This window comes from Nannospalax galili, unplaced genomic scaffold (genome assembly GCF_000622305.1).
Source record: "Nannospalax galili isolate Female #2095 unplaced genomic scaffold, S.galili_v1.0 scaffold461, whole genome shotgun sequence".
NCBI lineage: Eukaryota > Metazoa > Chordata > Mammalia > Rodentia > Spalacidae > Nannospalax > Nannospalax galili.
Genome location: NW_008349975.1, coordinates 11,100,426 through 11,117,898, shown reverse-complemented (window position 1 = coordinate 11,117,898; position 17,473 = coordinate 11,100,426). Strand labels below are relative to the sequence as shown.

The 17,473-nt window shown below is 39.2% G+C and overlaps 1 protein-coding gene across 4 annotated transcripts in view; it reads right to left on the bottom strand.

Annotated features, from left to right (window-relative positions):
- Positions 1-17,473, bottom strand: part of Tenm3 (teneurin transmembrane protein 3) — a 654,883-nt gene that overhangs the window by 34,262 nt on the left and 603,148 nt on the right. For all 4 annotated transcript variants that reach the window (XM_029570439.1, XM_029570440.1, XM_029570441.1 and 1 more), the window contains 3 exons: positions 15,932-16,164; positions 14,688-14,842; positions 13,055-13,929 (listed from right to left, as the gene is read on the bottom strand). In XM_029570439.1, the coding sequence (XP_029426299.1) occupies positions 13,055-13,929; positions 14,688-14,842; positions 15,932-16,164 (1,263 nt within the window). The remainder of the gene's footprint in view (positions 1-13,054; positions 13,930-14,687; positions 14,843-15,931; positions 16,165-17,473) is intronic.

Genomic DNA, 17,473 nt, shown 5'->3' with positions numbered 1-17,473 from the left:
TGGGACAGGCTTTACAGAAGGCTGTGAGAAACTAGGAGAAATGACAGAACTGCAGATTTGGTACAAGAAGAAGGGATTTTTCATTACTAAGAAACTCTTCAATTTATCAGCAAGGGCAGTTGGGAGTAACATAACTGATCCTGAAACCTAGGTTTTTAGTCTAATCCAGAGCCTTTCTAATCAATCAAAGTTGTTTCTTAGGAAAAATAAAGGAGGAGGAGGACACAAAAGAAAAGAAAAAAGAGCAAATAGAGCATAGAAAGTGCTATAAGGAATTAATGACAAGTCAGTGGCTTGGAAAACAGGTGAGTAAGAAGGACTAGGAAGGAAACACAAGAGGGCTACATAGAGTTGGAATGTGGAAAATGAGAGGTGATGAGCCTAAAATGTTGTCTGTTCACAAACTGTCAGAGAAAAGGGGAAATACTGTGCACTTTTAGAAATAAAAGCAAAGAGTGGTGGGATGTGGGAAGGTTAGGAGTAAAGGCAGTAAAAGAGAACAAGGCTGGGGAGGCAGCTCAGTTTGCTGGGGGAAGATCGGTCTGGATCATGCGTGCCATGCATGTTACAGTGAGGGCAGCACACTTCTCTTCTGAACTCTGACCTGAGATCGAGGATGGGAAACCTAAGAAGATCACGTGATTGGGGCACCATCTCACTTTCCACAGCATCCCTTCAAGCCCTATTCTTATAGACCCACCCACTCATGCCCATCAAAACAGATTTCCTATATTTCACATTTATCCCAAAGCTTGGTGGGTCTGTGATTTGGAAATGAACACACACACACACACACACACACACACACACACACACACACGCACACACGCACACACATGCACACATAATCTGAGAAATACTGATGTAAAGAAATACCACTTTGGGACAACAAGATGGCTCAGTGGGTAAAAGCTCTTACTGCAAAAGCCTGGTTACCTGAGTTTGATACATGGAACCCAGGTAAAGGTAGAAGGAGGGAAACAACTCCACAGAATTGTCCTCTGACTTCCATATATGTGCCATGGCTTGCATACCCATGTAAACACACCATGAAAACACTCATAACAAATAAAAAAGGAATATCACTTTATGGTTCTATCTAAAAAGAAGTTGGGGGTGTCTCCCCATTTAACAGTCTGTTAAGAATGGAAGTGTGATATAAATTAAGATTCTTCCATCTTTGAAGCTTTCAGTTAAAAAAGTATATAAAAAAATCAAAGGCAAAAAAGCTTTATTTAAAAGAAGTAGCTAATCAATTAATTAAAGCATGTAATGAATGTTAGTCAAGCATCAGCTAGAAGAAAGGCCTCATTCTGTTTCAAACTGAAAAAGGAAATAAGGAACCAAGTTCTGACAAAGGTGAACATACACCCGGCTGAAACTGGGAGAAAGTACTTTACTCACAGAAGATACCATAGTAATAAAAAGCACTGAAAGCGTGCTGTATTGTAGAGAAGCAAAATGATCTAATTCATCTACATGAAACTGGATGCATCAGACTGTTCCCAGAAAAGCCAAAAGATATTTAGAACAACTAACCTAAAAACCTAAAGGAAGTTCACGGTGGCTTTATGTAGTGGTTATTTCTAATTTAGAGCTAGTGAGAAGTTACAGTCAGCAGTTTCTCTTCACTTAGGTATCTGTCATGTGCATATTTGATAAAAGATCATTTCATTTATGCCTTATTGATTCAATAAAGATTTTAAAAACATTTAAAAATTGTATTGAATTTTTGTGAATTTCATACAATATATTTTGCTCATATTTAGACCCTTGCACTCCTCTGTCAGATTTCCTGTATCCTGTCATATATATTAAGCCCTATAGAGTCAATTTTGTGTCTCTAAATGTCCAGTGGGTCTATACACTAGATTCTGGTTAACCTATCTAGTGCTACACCCTTAAAGGAAACTGACTCTCTCTCTCCCAGCAGTTATCCATTGCTAAGAGTTCCTCAGCTAAGGTTGGGGCTTCTTACTGACTTTTCCACTGTTATACTGGGATTTTGTCTGGTTTAAGCTTGCATAGGACTTGTGCATACTGTCACCATTGCTGTGAGTTCATGTGAGTAAGTGACCAGCTGTCTGATTAGTAAAATGTTCAAATTCTGTTTCCTTGTGGTCATCTTCTACCTCTGGCTCTTAGAATCTCTCCACCTCCTCTTCCATAATGGTTCCTGAACCTTGGGTGACAGAGATCTGACATAGGTGTCCTATTCAGGGATATTCTATAGTCTCTTATTCTCTGCACTTTGGCCAGTTGTGGCTTTCTGGGTTAATCATAATCTGTTGCATGAGGCCGCTTCATTGGTGAGAGTTGAGAGATGTGTTAATATTTTTTCCATGCCCTGTTTAACATTAATTTAAAAGGTATATCTCATTCTCCTTAACACAAATCATGGCTAGTACCATATATGACTGTTCCACCCAACACCACCCTCTTGGGGAACACTTTTTCAAAAAGTAGTTTTGCTACCTCAAGGAAATGTAAAGGCTTTTAAATGGTGCATTATCATAGCAAACTGATCAGCAAACTGTTAAAACTTAATTTAGGCTTCAGTAAGGTGGGAATTTTATCTATACCCTTTGGTCATCAAGTGTCTCCTACTTATCCACTACTTTCCTGGTACTGTACACTCATTCATTCAATATGAATGTGTCATATGGCAGATGATGGTGTAGCCTTAGGTGCTGCAGAAGACAGAACTTTTAGGGAGTTCAGCATCTACTGGGCTCTGAACAGGTAAATACTTGTAAATGCTCTGTTGGTGTTACTCAGCAGGCTGTGCACGTAACAGGAGGCTCATCCAAGTCAGAATAGGGATGGGGGACAAGGATGAGGCAGGATATACTTCTCAAGAGAGGTCACTGTTAGGCTGAGTCTGATGATACGGATACATGTTAGCAAGAAGTGATGAGAGTATTGCAGGCTGGAGCAAAAGCCTTTATTGTGCCGCAGAGTGTGGTAAAATTTGAATGAAACATGCATGAAAATGATGGGAGCATAGAAGGTACATGGGAACAATGGAAGATGAGATTGGGAGAGATGGCAGGGCCCATGGACATGCTGGGGAACTGCACTGGGAATCTTCTATGCTGGGTAGACAAGGCACAATTAGAGGAATTCAACAGGGAGGCTGCATGGTCAATTTGGTGACCATGTATGCACTGACTTAAGGTAGAAAAGCAGAAAACAAAAGGAAAGTTAGGGATAAAAAAATGAAGGACTGAATCTGGGATAGGGACTAATCACAAAGAAGGAAATAAGTCAATCATCAAGAAATGAGTAGATGGGATGATCTCTGAGAGGCAGGTGCCTATTTTCCCTATATAGGTGACAAAGTAGATAGGAAAATACCAGAAATATGTAGGTTTGTAGACAACAGATAAATTCAGATTTGGAAACTATGAATTTAAGTTCTGATTGTACTGTCATGTGTGATCAAAAAAGTCTGGCTAGGGACAGACATGGTGATGAACACCTATAGTCCCAGTACTTGGGAGCTTTTAGTATACCCTTAGCTTGCTGCAGTACTGGTGTGAGTACAAAGCGAAATGGGAAAATATTCTTAAGTGCATGCTATTATCTTTGTGGCTCCCACAACTTATGAAATGCTGCCACGCATATAAAATTCTCATAGATATTTGTGGAATGAAAGATTGGGGGAATAAACCAAAGATGTAGTCAGGTGAATATTCCATTTATTGAGCAGAGACTAAGATGAACCCCAGAGCTGGCTCTCACCAATGCACCACCGAAAAAAAACTGTATAAATGCTCTCTTGCTTTCTGAGATACTTCAGACCTTCGCACTAATCATTGATATGAAAAACATTAATACTTTACATTTTTCTTGCTGATCATTTTAAAAAATGTGTACGAGTATTTTGCCTGCATGTATGTAAGTATACCACATGCATGCAATGCCCACAGAGGCCAGAAGAGGATGTTAGATCCCCTGGAACTGGAGTTACAGGTGGTTGTTAGCTGCCATGCAGATCCTGGGAACTGAACCCATGTCCTCTGCAAGAGCAGCCAGTATTAACTGCGGGGCCATGTCTCCAGTCTCTTGTTCACCTTTTGCTGTTTACCCAATATTATGTTTGCTCGCTTTCTTTTTCTTTATAAATAAGAACTTTTTCAGTTGATATTTTATTGAAATAATTAAGTACAAAAAGTAATGACTTCATATTGGTAGCAGTTTATTCTGAAATATTGCTCTCTAGGAGTGAAGATAGAAAGTATTGGCCATGTAGCCTGGCATGGTGGCATACAACCATAATCTTAGCCATCAGGGAGAGGTAGAAGGATTGAAAATTTAATCTAAGGCACATAGAAAGTTCAAAACTGGCCTGAATTATATAAGTAAGGCCCTGTCTCACAAGACCAAGGGCTAAGGCTATAGCTCACTGGTAGAGTGCTTGCCAAGCACTCAAGGCCAGGGATTCCTTGCCTGCATTGCAGAAAATAAATGAAAGTAAAAAAAGTAAGAAACATTTTCAATGTAAATGAAGGTAAGGTATTTTTATTGTTATACCTGGTATCAGAGAGGATTTCAGGGGAAGAAAAAGAAAAACTCGATTCACAGCCTGACATTTTTATCAGTCACTAATAAAATAGGCAGGTGACTCCAATTTAGAATACACAGATGGTTTCTTAAGCACAAGAATCTCCATTTCAAAAACTAGACTTGCAGCAATTTTTCTCTGTGTCATTTGTAATTGTTATGCTCCTATTGTGATTCATTAAAGTGGCTGGTATTTTCAGACATGCCACTAGAATACAGTATCTGATGGTTTTAAATTCACCTTTGATTCACAGAGCTAGCCTGATATGTCTCATTGGTTGAATTACTGATTGCCTCTGACCTCCTCTTCCTCTGACTCGCTGGATGGTAGAAAAGAGGCTCAACTAGTGAGTGGAGTCCTCTTATGTGATGGTACTATGATAAACCTAGTTACTTGTCTTAATCTTAAAACAAGTGCCACATGTTATAATTTCTTAACTAGAGTAATTCCAGAGAGACCAAAAGATCTCATCTGCTAAAAATCTATTATTTAAAAAGCTCATACCCAAAATGAAACCATAGTTCTTACACTTGAATGCACACAAAAGTAAATCCAGTGTGCTGAACTGGGCAACAGAATAAATTATTTAGTAGTAAATGGCATTTCACAGCTCTCTGCTTGCTTGCCCACATAAAATACAAACTGCGTGGCCATAGCTAGAAGCTCTTCTTCTGGATAAGAAAACGTGGGGGGCATAAAAAGCTATGAATTCTGACTGGTATGTTCATGTACACCAGCAGGTTAGTGGCAGTTTCTCTGTCTTGGGACTTTGAATATTTGGAACTCTATATTTGTGGAGGAGCGTGTGATCTTTTGTGAACCATATTCAGATTCACAGAGCGAATAAATGAGCTTCAGACTTCCCCGTCTATGTAGGTATAGATGGGTCTCTAGCTTCTCATTTGGGGTACTTTGTTGTCCCCCATTCAAGCTTTGCAATTTCAGATGAGCTTCTGAACCATTTCTTTATAATGAACCTAATTCTGTGCCCATGGCAAACCCCAACACCCCTTTTCCCCGGCAGCTATTCTGATGCCCTAGGAGAGTGTGGAAAGGACCTCAGAGGAGGAGAGAGAGGCATACATGGTAGCTGTGCTGCCCCTAGGACACTTTCTAATTCAAAACAGTACACAGAAGGCAGAGATAGAGTAGGAAACTCAGGGATAATTATTCCAAATTAGGAAAGACGCAACCAAGCTTGTTGACACTGAATCAGTGAAATCACCCAACAGCTGTGCCGTGCTCTGTTCTTACACATGCATTTCTGTAATCACTTCTGATATAGAATATGTTTAGAGGTAGCTTCTACTGGACAAAATTGAGAATCTAATCTCTCCTTTGTAAAATATGATATCTAACCTAAAAACTCCAAACTCTGAAGCTACAAGCTATTGTCATTTCTGCCCCCAAACTACCTTACAAACTAAGCCCCCATTTTACAATACACTGCTAAAAATAGTACTCAGCCTCTCTCCTTTAATTCCACGTCCTTCTTCCTTTGTGAAAGAAAACATTTAGATTTAGGAAATCAGGAATACTTAGGAGAGTTTTTTTTTTTTAAATCATCAGATCACTAAAATCATGGGAAAATTCTAACCCTGATTTCCACTGTTTGTTACTTTCATAACTTCTCTTTAAATATTTAACCAAAATGTGCAACCCAGGGAATCAGTGAAAAACATGCAGACAACGGAATAGTTGTAGTTGTTTTACATTTCAAACAACCTGAACACTAGGCAATGCTTTCATTAATATCTGCTTTAGTCCAACTCCTCTGGTTCTACAAAACACGAAGCTCTGTCCAGCTCTCAGAAAGAGAAAGAAAAAAATCATGTTATTCAGTTATTCAAAAAAAAATCAAAGAAAAAAAGGAAAAGCAGTAATCAAAACTTCAGCTTCTAATATAGTGGCTGTACCCTGGGAACGTGTGTATGGCAGCAAAGCTACGTTAACTCTTCCAGAGCATTCCAGTTAGCAAATAAACATTCTTGTGATAAATTGCTCCACAATGGTTCAAAAAATGACTAAACGCAGCCCCCAAATGTGGAATTTCCCCCTTAAACCAGTTTCATAACTGTCTAGCCTCATCTGGGTGCACCTTCAGCTTCCCTTATGTGGGGATTGTCAAAAGACTTGACCAGACACACACTGGCCCCTTTAAATGAGTGCTGGAGGAGAGACCCTCACACTGACATTACAAGACAACTTTCTATTTTTATTGTCACAGAAGTGAAGACTGACAATTGAATGCTTTCCAGAACTCTGCACCACCCCCAACTCATTCTTAGGATAACAAAAATGGTAAGTTGAAAACAAGTAAGGGAAGGAACTGGAATTCATTCTTTTTAAAGCTTTTGTTGGCAGAAACTATGGCAAGTGTATTTTTATCATTAGGCAAATTAATTGATTCCAGGTCTTCTTCCATCTGTTTCTATTTCACAAAAGCTTTAATCTCAAAATGTTTTAGATACCAGGCTAGTTAAAAAGCTGGTCATAAACAAATGGGAATTTGGACTGAAAAGTTCCAATTCTTTGTGTAAGGTACATATGCCAAAGATGATGATAGACCTTTTATCAGCTTAAGGGATTGGTGCGGTGAGAGTCACAGAAAAGAGGTTTCTCAGTTGGAAATGGTGATTGTTTTTTCTTTTACAGTCTCTTTACGGTTTTGGTAAGACTCCAGCCATTGTCAAACCTGTTAAATAACTTCTTTATCAACGGATCAAGTAGCTTGATCAAATTCAACACACAGCACTACAAAAATATGAAGTGAAATATTACTGAGACATTAGCTCACTAATGACAAAAACAGAGGGAGCCTTTAGCCAGGAGCTAGGACTCTGTAGGTAGTAAGGGAAAGGGCCCATGGTGAAAACTGTGAGCTGCTCACACATGTTACAGTGAGAACAGAGGCTGGAGTTAAAAGGATGATTAAGAATTAACATGGCAAAGTCTGAGACACTGGGGAAGAAGAATAAGAGGGTTGTTTGGGTATGAGATGAGCTAGAAGATGAGGAGGGACAGGACTCTGGGCCAGAAATTTCAGGCTGGCTGGCCCCCTGAACCCCTTGAGGAATATATGTGGGACACTGTTACTCTTTCATATATCCTTGCTTCTAATGCAGCTAATTGTAACAAACTTATTTGCAAGTAAGGATGGCTGCTGACAAGCTTTCACCTAGGAGACTACCTCTGATCACCCTGCACTACACACAGGAGCTAAATATGAAGTAACAAAAGACTACAGCTACACAGTGACTGGGATAGAGTTAACTCTTTGCCATGGTTAAGCTACATGCTGATCATGTAACTGAGAACAAAGAGCCCTTATCAGAATTAACAGTATCGAGACACCTGCAAGTTGGGAGGGTAATAGTGCTGGTCAAGTGACTAACAGCTAACAAGTCAAGGTCAATGCTGGAGTCAGAGATGGACAGCACAGGACATCAACCACCCATAACTGGAGGGGCAACACATGAATAGTGCATGATGAATTCCCTGGCTGGGTCAGGGGGACAGACAGAGAGTGGGCCCTCCACTGGCTTAGCCCATGACAGCCCAGAGATGGGCAGAGAAGGTTGCATAACTCCAAAAACCCCGAATGAACCTGACAAGGACTCAGAGGTCCTAATGTCTCTGTTAGGCACTCACAACAGTCATCTGTGCGGGTCAGGATACAGTATGCAGAACCCACGGTCGAGGCACCTCTGAGTCAAAGGACTGGGACCACCAACTTCCCATCTCAAAGGCTCAGAGACACAATATGCTGCTCTGTGAGAATGAGTCCTGGAGACGTGCCCAAAGAGGACAAATCCTCTGCTCTCTGAGTCAAGCTTTAGAAAGTGTTTTATAGGCTCTGACCCCTGGCAGAAATGGCCCCCTTTTATAAGAATGTATAGAATGACAACAATAAAAATCATTCGTCACTCTGACATGGCAGTTCTGAATTCCCTAGATTAAGTGCTCTACTTTCAGGTACTTAAAAAAAAGCAGGCATGTTTCTTGCAATTTTTATCATTGTATCTTTGATGAAGATATCTAGAGGAAAATAAATGATACAGTGCTTTAAAAATTACCCCCTCCCTTCCTCCCTTCCATTTTTGACACAAGGTCTCACTATACAGCTCAAGCTGGTCTTTAACTCATTGTGTAGCTCAGGCTGGCCTCGAACTCTCAGTCCTCTTCCCCTTGCCTTAGCTTCCTGAGTGCTGGGATGGCTTGTGTTATTGCTTTTTAAATAAAAAATTCTGTTAATTTTATTAGAAAGTTATTTTGCAAACACTCTTTTGCCTGCTATGTTCTTGAAATATATCCTCAAAGTACAACCCCTATGTATATGGGTTATAGTTAAATATTTTAATAATGACCTTTTGAAATAGTTACCTTTTCTGTAATTTCTCTAGCCACATCTTCCAATGGTTATACTTCAGATACGATGTGCACTGAGTCTGTATTATTGACAATGTGGTTGTGATGTATCAAAATACATATTATTACACATAATACGTATCTGCATTATTGAAAATGTGATTGTGACATATTAAATTCAGAGGACTGGCTTGCCAACCCAACCCCTGAATCTTGACTATGCTTTAAATTCTCAAAGGATTACTTTTTATAGAGATGTATGCATTTTTTGTGCATTATCTTTTTTTGTTTTTTTAAAAGAAAAGATCTGAATTGTATAGACTACCCCACATCCACTCAACTGCTAAGAGTGTACCCATTCTCTAATTTTCCAAGTTTGGCTGAATTTGTGGGCTCTAAGGAAACCACTGTGTCTGCTGCAAGTCCACATGCTGGTCGTCACCCACACAGTGAACTTCTGTGTAGTGTCAGTTCCTGGAATAAATAAGGACACATTCAAAAATGGCTCACAGAGCAGAGCTTGAGTCCTAGACTGTACTAAAAACTTATTCTCTGTTTTCTCTCCCTGCTTTTAACTAGAGAGAAACCCTACCCATGACACCACCATTGCTGAGGGTCTGATAATGAGAGCAGTCCTCCTGCCCAGGCTCATCTGACGCCTGCACTCTCTGCTCCTTTCCCCTCTTTGGCAACACGGCCTGCTATCACTTTGAAAGCGCTGCAAAGGAGGTGCTTTCCATTAACTTCCAATTTATTCCTTTCCTATTGCGATCCTAAAATGAGCAAGAGGAATGTTAAGGACAGAATTTTAATGTAATTCAATTGAAAAGGTTTGTTCCTCCGACAAAATCATGCTGCTGGGGAACATTCGTTTTATTAAAAGGGAATCTGTCAAAAAAGAAAAGCAATTCGAGCTACAGGAGAGCTAAGCTTTATGTGTAAGAATCCATTCCAGAGAAGGTGTACAGAAAATATTTGTGTATTGAATGACTTTTTCCACCGACTTTTATTGTAATTTTAGAGGTGTTCTCCTGGAGAAAATACTTCTGCTTCAGACTATCACTGTAGAAATCACACTAAGGAACTCAATATTCATTCTAAGGACTGCTTTGCATTTGTCATTGTGTCATCTTAGTGCACCTAATTTCCCCTTATGGCTTGAGCAATGTTAGTCAAATGAACAAGCAATCGAAAATGATTTTACACATGCACTCGCTGCAAAGCACACACACCATAAAATATACAACAGCTAATTTTTATTTCCCTCTCACTGACCTCACAAAGTGTGACTGGAGAGCATGTGGCCTGGCTACTACTCCACATATTTAGCAGAAGGCCCAGGCTGAATAAATCTCCTAACCTTTCCATATGCTTTCAAATGGTAGCCAACAGTCCTGATTTGCATTTAGTTGCAAAGTTCTTTAAAGCGTGGTTTATCTTCTCTGATAACTGTTTATGAAAAGCTAAGTACTGTTTGATAAGAATTTGATAAGAATAACATTTGTAATACTGACATAACCAGCCAAGAGCATTGTGAATGATTTTTTAAAGTTTTCCTTTAATGAAAGCTCCCACAATAGATAGTGTTATCAACTGGGCAAATCCAAACCCAGAGGTTTTATGACTAAAACTAAAGTTAAGAACTATTCTTTGAAAGGTTTTCTGCTAATTTTTTAAGTCTGCCAGAAGTAAATTGTCAGTCCTTAGGAAAGGTAAATTTACCATGGAGCTAAATAAAATTTAATCTTTGAGGATTTTCACATGTATGGATCTCTTCTAAGGCTCTGCATATAATTTTCATAATTTTGACTCTTTTTTCTCAAAGAGGGATTGAAAGATTCTAGAAACTCTAGGCCCTCAAGAATATAGTTTCCTGCAACACACTGGAGGAAAGAGAACATCTTCAATAAATGGTACTGGAAAAACTGCAGAAGAACGAAATTAGACCTTTATCTATCACCCTGCACAAAAGTCCACTTCAAATGGATCAGAGACCTCAATGTGAAACCTGAAACACTGAAACTGTTAGAAGAATAAATAGGCAGTACCCTACAAAGTATAGGTGCAGGAAATGACTTTCTAAATTGGATATCAGTTGCTCAGGAATTAAGGTCAACAATTAACAAGTGGGATCTCATTAAACTAAAAAGCTTCTGTACAGCAAAAAATCAAATCAAATCAAAACAAAACAAAAACAACCAAGGGAGTGAAGAGGAAACCCACTAAGTGGGAGAAAATCTTCACCAGCTACACATCTGACAGAGGATTAATATCCAGAATACACAAAGAACTCAAAAAATTAAGAATCAAGAAAACAAATGACCTGATTAAAAGATGCACTATGGATCTTAACAGAGAGTTCTTGAAAGAAGAAATAAAATGACTAAGAAACACCTTAAAAAGTGTTCAACATCCTTAGTAATTAGAGAAATGCAAATCAAAACACTTTAAGATTTCATCTTATCCCAGTCAGAATGGCTAAGATCAAGAGAACAAAGGGCACCAACTGCTGGCAAGACTATGAGGAAAGGGGAACGCTCATTCACTTCTGATGGCATTGAAAACTGGTACAACCACCATAGCAATCAGTGTGGAGAACTCTTAAAACTAAAAATAAATCTACTAGGGGCTGGAGAGACAGCTCAGTGGTTAAGAACACTGACTGTTCTTGCAGAAGACCCGGGTTCGAATCCCAGCACCAACATGGCAGCTAACAACTGTCCATAACTCCAGTCCCAAGGGATCTGACAGCCTCTTTTGACCTCTGCGGGCACTGCATGACACGGGTGCACTTACTTACATGCAGGCAATACATGCATACACATAAAAAATAAAAATAATAAATAAAAAATCTACCATATGATCCAGTTTTACCACTTCTTGGCTATGTACCCAAAAGACTTGTCCTACTGCAGAGATACTTGCACAGCCATGTCTGCTGCTGCTTTTTTCACAGTAGTTAAGAAATGAAAGCAACCTGAATGTCCCTCAACTGATGAATGGATAATGAAAATGCGGTACATTTAACAATGGAATTCTACTCGGTGGTAAAGAAAAACGAAATCATGAAATTTTCAGGTAAATGGATGGAACTAGAAACAGTTATACTAAGTGAAGTAACACAGACTCAGAAAAACAAGCAACACATGTTCTCTTTCATTTGTGGATCTTAGCACGAAATCCTTATATTTGGTATATATTCTGATGCATACCTGTTGTCTTTCCTGCAGGAGCCAGGAAAATGGAAAGAAACCATGGAGGCTAAGGGAAAGGAACCTGAGAGGGGGGGATGGTAGGAGACAGGTATTACCAAGGGCAAAATGGGTAAAATGGGGGTATTTAACTGGAAAGGAATGAAGGAGGGTTACACAAGTAACCATGGGAGTAAGGGGGATGAAGGTGTGCAAGAGAGGGGGAAAGAGGAGACAAGTGTTATCAAGGGGGAAAGGGGAAAGTGGGGGTACTTTAACTGAAGAGGGAGGAGGGAAGGTTAGACAGGGAGAGAGAGAGAGGAGAGATAAATAATGCCTGGGCAATGTGAAAAAAACAGAGGGAAATGCATTAGTTCAAAAGTCTACTGAAAAATACACAGTGGATGATCTCATACCAAGGGACATCTTGTTACACATACTTGACGCAATAGGCTTTAACATATATGACAGAATGCATGAAATCCAGTAGGTGGGCTATGAGGGGGGGTGCAGATGGGGGGAGGGTCTAAATATGATTAAGGTATATTATAGGGGTTGGAGAGATGGCTTAGCAGTAAGAGCACTGACTGCTCTTGCAGAGGACCGGGTTCTATTCCCAGCGCCCACAGGGCGGCTATGAACGGTCCTTAACTCCAGCTCCAGGGGAATCCAAAGCCCTCTTTTGACCTCCGTGGCATTGCGTGACATGGGTGTACTCACATACATGCAGGCAATACACTCATACATATAAAATAAAAATAATAAAATATTTAAAAAATAAAAGATATATAAAAAGCATAAAAATTCAATAAAATATATATTGAAAAAATATATAGTTCCCTCCAGTCTATAAGAGTATATTATTACTATAGACTGCATTATGATATCACAGTGTTTTGTAATTAGAGTAAAATTTTCAAATACTTACTCAAAAAATGTTGTCCATCCAGTTTCATCACTTTTGGTGGCTAAGAGTCCACTATTGCCATGGTAAGTAAACAAAACTAGTTCTAGTCCTTGAGCAGTCATGCTTTTCAAACAGCCATTGGTTCCTATGGTCAACCATATCACCTGGTTATCCGGAGACACCACTCGGACGGGCATCCGATTTGGATCCCTTCGGATTCTAAGGGTATTGCCATTGCTGTCTGTTACAGCAGTGATATCGTTATCATTGCTGTAGCTAAAATTGTACAGGTAGTCACCAGTGACTAAACTTACAGTATACTGGTGAGTACCATTGATGTCAAAAATATAGAGTTCTTGATCAGTTGGAGAGGCAACTTCATAAAAATTCATAGAGTTAAGCAAAGGTTTATTCTTTGACACAGCCCGGATCCGAATATTTCCTAGATCTGCAATGTACAGTGTACCATCTGGAGAGGCGGCTAGGGAAGATGGTGCATTGAGTTTGGCATCTTTGGCATAGCCATCTCCACTCTGATAGCAGTCACAGTTGGCATCATTTTTGCAGTCGCACTCTGAAGGTATTCCAGCCACTAAGGAGATTTCCCCATCTGTTGTGACCTGCCTTATTCGGTTAATTTTCTTTTCATCAGTTTCTGTAATGTAAAGGACCCCACTGTAGGACACAGCAATGGCCGTAGCTGATTCCAGTGTTGTCTGAACTGCATGCTTCCCCACTGGGTATTCAACTCCAGGAACCTGGCAGTGCATGGGCCGTCCAGCAGCAATGCGAACTTGACGGTTTTCAGTGATCTGTAAAACTACATTATTATCCAGGACATAAATGGAGTTATCCATAGGGTTAATGGCAAGGTCAGTGGGCCACTCCAGACGTACCTTAATAAAGAAAGAAATGGTCTGGTTAGTCAGTTACTGCACTGCAGTTAATTTGCTGGAAGACTAAATTAGACCACTCAGGGAAATTAGCCTTAATTTGATAAACTGTTTTAAAATTGGTTTTTCAATAGCTATGGTAAAATAAACCGAAGATTTTTGAGTGGAGATGAATGTAGGAAAATAACATCTTACTTAAAAATGCAGTGCATGGAAAGATTTGCTAGTTAGAGCCAAACAACAAATGAACTTCTATGTAGTGAGTCAACAGAGATCGCTAAGTTATGAACACACATGTTCCTTGTAGCAGTAATAACCACCAAATGCCAGGGCTTCCCAGGTTAGGAATACATTAGTATTCTATTGTGTTTTCAATCAGACAAATAGTTAAGTTCCTGATTCCAAATACAAGCCCCTTGGGACTAATCATAGTGGGTTTTCTTTTATACTCACGGAGCCTAGGCAATCAAAAGATTAGGGATTTAAGCCGGTTTGTTCTTTTTGGAATATCTCCATGCTACTACTTTACTGGTATTTTATTAAAAATGTTTAGTATTTCTCAGTAATAATTGTTTTGTATTGCACTGAATTCATCAAATGCAGACTTATAGAATAATGTAACTGTATTAGCTCCTGAGACACATTTATACAGAACAGCTGTATCATAACCAATGCCGCGCATGAGAGATGCAGTTTAGTATGGTGTCATCCAGTCTACTGACAGCAAATCAAGTCACTTAGAAGAAAACAAATTGTAATACCTGACTGATATGCATGCTAGTGTCACAAGTTAGAGGTCTGGCTGACGTCAGGTCATTAGAACCCAGAAGAGTTGAAATGATTCCATTTTGATCAACTTTTCTAATCATGGTTCCATCAACAAAGTAGATTAGTCCATTCTTATCAACTGCCATTCCTACATATAAGAAAAGCAAGGGTTACTACTTAAAAAACAATTAATTTTGATTAAATTCTTAGCCCCATCACTAAAGATAACACTTAGTCTCAGTGATGACATGGCTGGTAGGTAGGTAGCAGGTAAGACTGCTGATTGTAAAAGCATTAGAGAAAAAGAAAAACCAACACAGGCAGTTACAACTCAAATACATTTATGCAAATAGAGAAATGCAATGAAGTATCCAAATATGTACGTATCTCTAGAAAGTGCATGAGTCACAGAGGTAGTACCTATATGTTTCAAAATATAAAATAATGTTTACAATTTCATTGTGGCCTGTACATTGTAGAGACAGGTTCAGAATCTGTTACAGTAAACTTAGTCATGGTGTTCTTCTGACAAAGACAGATCTAAGCCAAGGTTAGTGTCTAGCTGACCTTGTTACAATGAAATTTGCTATTATGAATAATTCAGTACAGCAAATTTTTTTCCAGCCCTTGCTCACATAATCATCACTAGTTATAATGGGAAAAAAAAATCCCCAAACCAAACAACACTGCAATGGATGGAATAATTTTTGAGCAAGGAGTCAGTAGTCTTGACTGGCTTAAAAGCTTTTATCACATAGAATTTTAGCCCGTTACCTCCAAAAATTCCTCACAGCAAGCAGTTTTTCCCATGGCATAGAAACAAAAGTTTAACAGCTTCGAAGTGGGTGAGAGCTAATAGGTTGCTTAGCGATGGGTTTAAAGAGCCTGGGACTCATTCATGACAAAGAAATTCCAGGACAATGAAAGAATCTGAAGTTCAACAGGATGTGACCTGAATAATACAGAGTGGTTGCTTTGGTCTTTGAAAAGTTGAAAAAAAAATAGTAGGATGATAAAAAAAAACCCGTGAAGACCCTTATATTTACTGTAAAATCAACTTAGCACTCTAGCAGCTTCATGCTAAATGTCTTTTAAAACACTAGATGTGAAACAGCTTTCCAGAACATAGTTGGAGGTAAAATGTTAGGCTCAGCATTAAACACAACTAGGTACTAGCTAGATTTTTCTGCCTTTAGAAAAAAAAAATAGAAAGCCCCAAATTGACAATTGTCAGTACCTTTGGGACTCATGAGTGTTGCTTCCACGGCCTTCCCTCCATCTCCACACCTGGCCTCATCGAAGGGGAGGCACTGCTCTCCAGTCCCTGCAACCACTTCAGCATTTTTGGTCAAGTCTTTTGCTCCCGTGAGTGACTTTGGACGATAAATTCTGCGGGTGTTAGTATCAGAAACGTACAAATCTCCCGTGACAGGATCCGTTGCGAGGTAGTATCTGTGAGCTGGGTTGCTGCTGTAAAAAGGATCATATGTAAATATTATGAGAGAGCTACTCCTGTACAAAGGGGAATGACAGTCAAAATAAAACATACACGAGAAGCTGCTTACAGACTGGAACCTATTACCAAAGACTGGAACATGAACAGTATATGTAGTAATGATTTAAGAGACTAGATCCCAGGTAGCAGGTCTCTGATATTAAATATTATTAAGTTTGTAATATTTGTTTTCCTGCCAGGTGCTGAGGATTTAGTAACAGCCATTCTTAAAAACAATTACCCTTGGAAGCAATATGTTTTGAGCCCAAGACAAAGTAGCAAGTTCTCCACCTATTTTGGCTCTATGCAAGACCATTAACACATTGTCACTGAACAACAGACGTGCAGTTTATTCAGTGACTTACTATACCATCAACTTCATACTTACTATCCTAGGGATTCTCACTTTCCTTTATGCTGTAAAACCACATCAAACAATATCTTCCCCCTGAAAAAACGCAGTATTGTGTTCCATCTTAGTTGCTCTATCATAATCCAGAAAAGCAACGGATGATGTTAACAATATTAGTCTAGAACTATGGGGCTAAATCCTAAAATGAGGTAGTTCATTCAAATGTAGAAAACAGGCTCAGAATGCTCCACCCGTCAGTTTCAAAGTTTGGAAACTCAACTGCTCTGTCATCTTGTCTATGAATTTGATGAGATACAGACACTTGTTCATAGAACAGAGTGCCTTAATTTTATAAACATAAATCATTGCGAAATATTTTATGTCTGATTATCTGCAAAAAGTGGTGAAACTATTATTATCAAGGAGTGGACAAATGATGCCATATTTTTGGAATTAAAAAGTCAATCCTAGAGCTGTTGAGATGGCTTAGTGAGTAAAAGTGCTTGCTGTGCAAGCCTGAACATGTGTGTTCCTTCCCCAGAACCCGTGTAAAAAAGCCGGATGCTGCGTTGTGCATCCATAATCCTAGCAGTCCACAGCAAGATGGGAGGTAGAGACAGGCACCTTGCCTGGAAGTTCCAGGGTCCTCTAGTCTGGAGTGTTCAGTATGGCAAAAACAAGAGAGACCTTGCCTTAACAAGGCAGAGAGGGAACAGATTCTCCAAAACTGCACTTTGGCCTTCACACTTCCACCACGGCACATGCATGCCCACACTTACGTACACACCTTATATATCCCCACGATAATAAAAATAAATAAAATAAAAAAGCCAATCTCTATACAAACACTGAGCACTACATTCTTAGCAATGCTTGTACAAATACTGTCAAAATACTGTCTTCTGGAAAAAAGGATTAAAAATAGTTTAAAT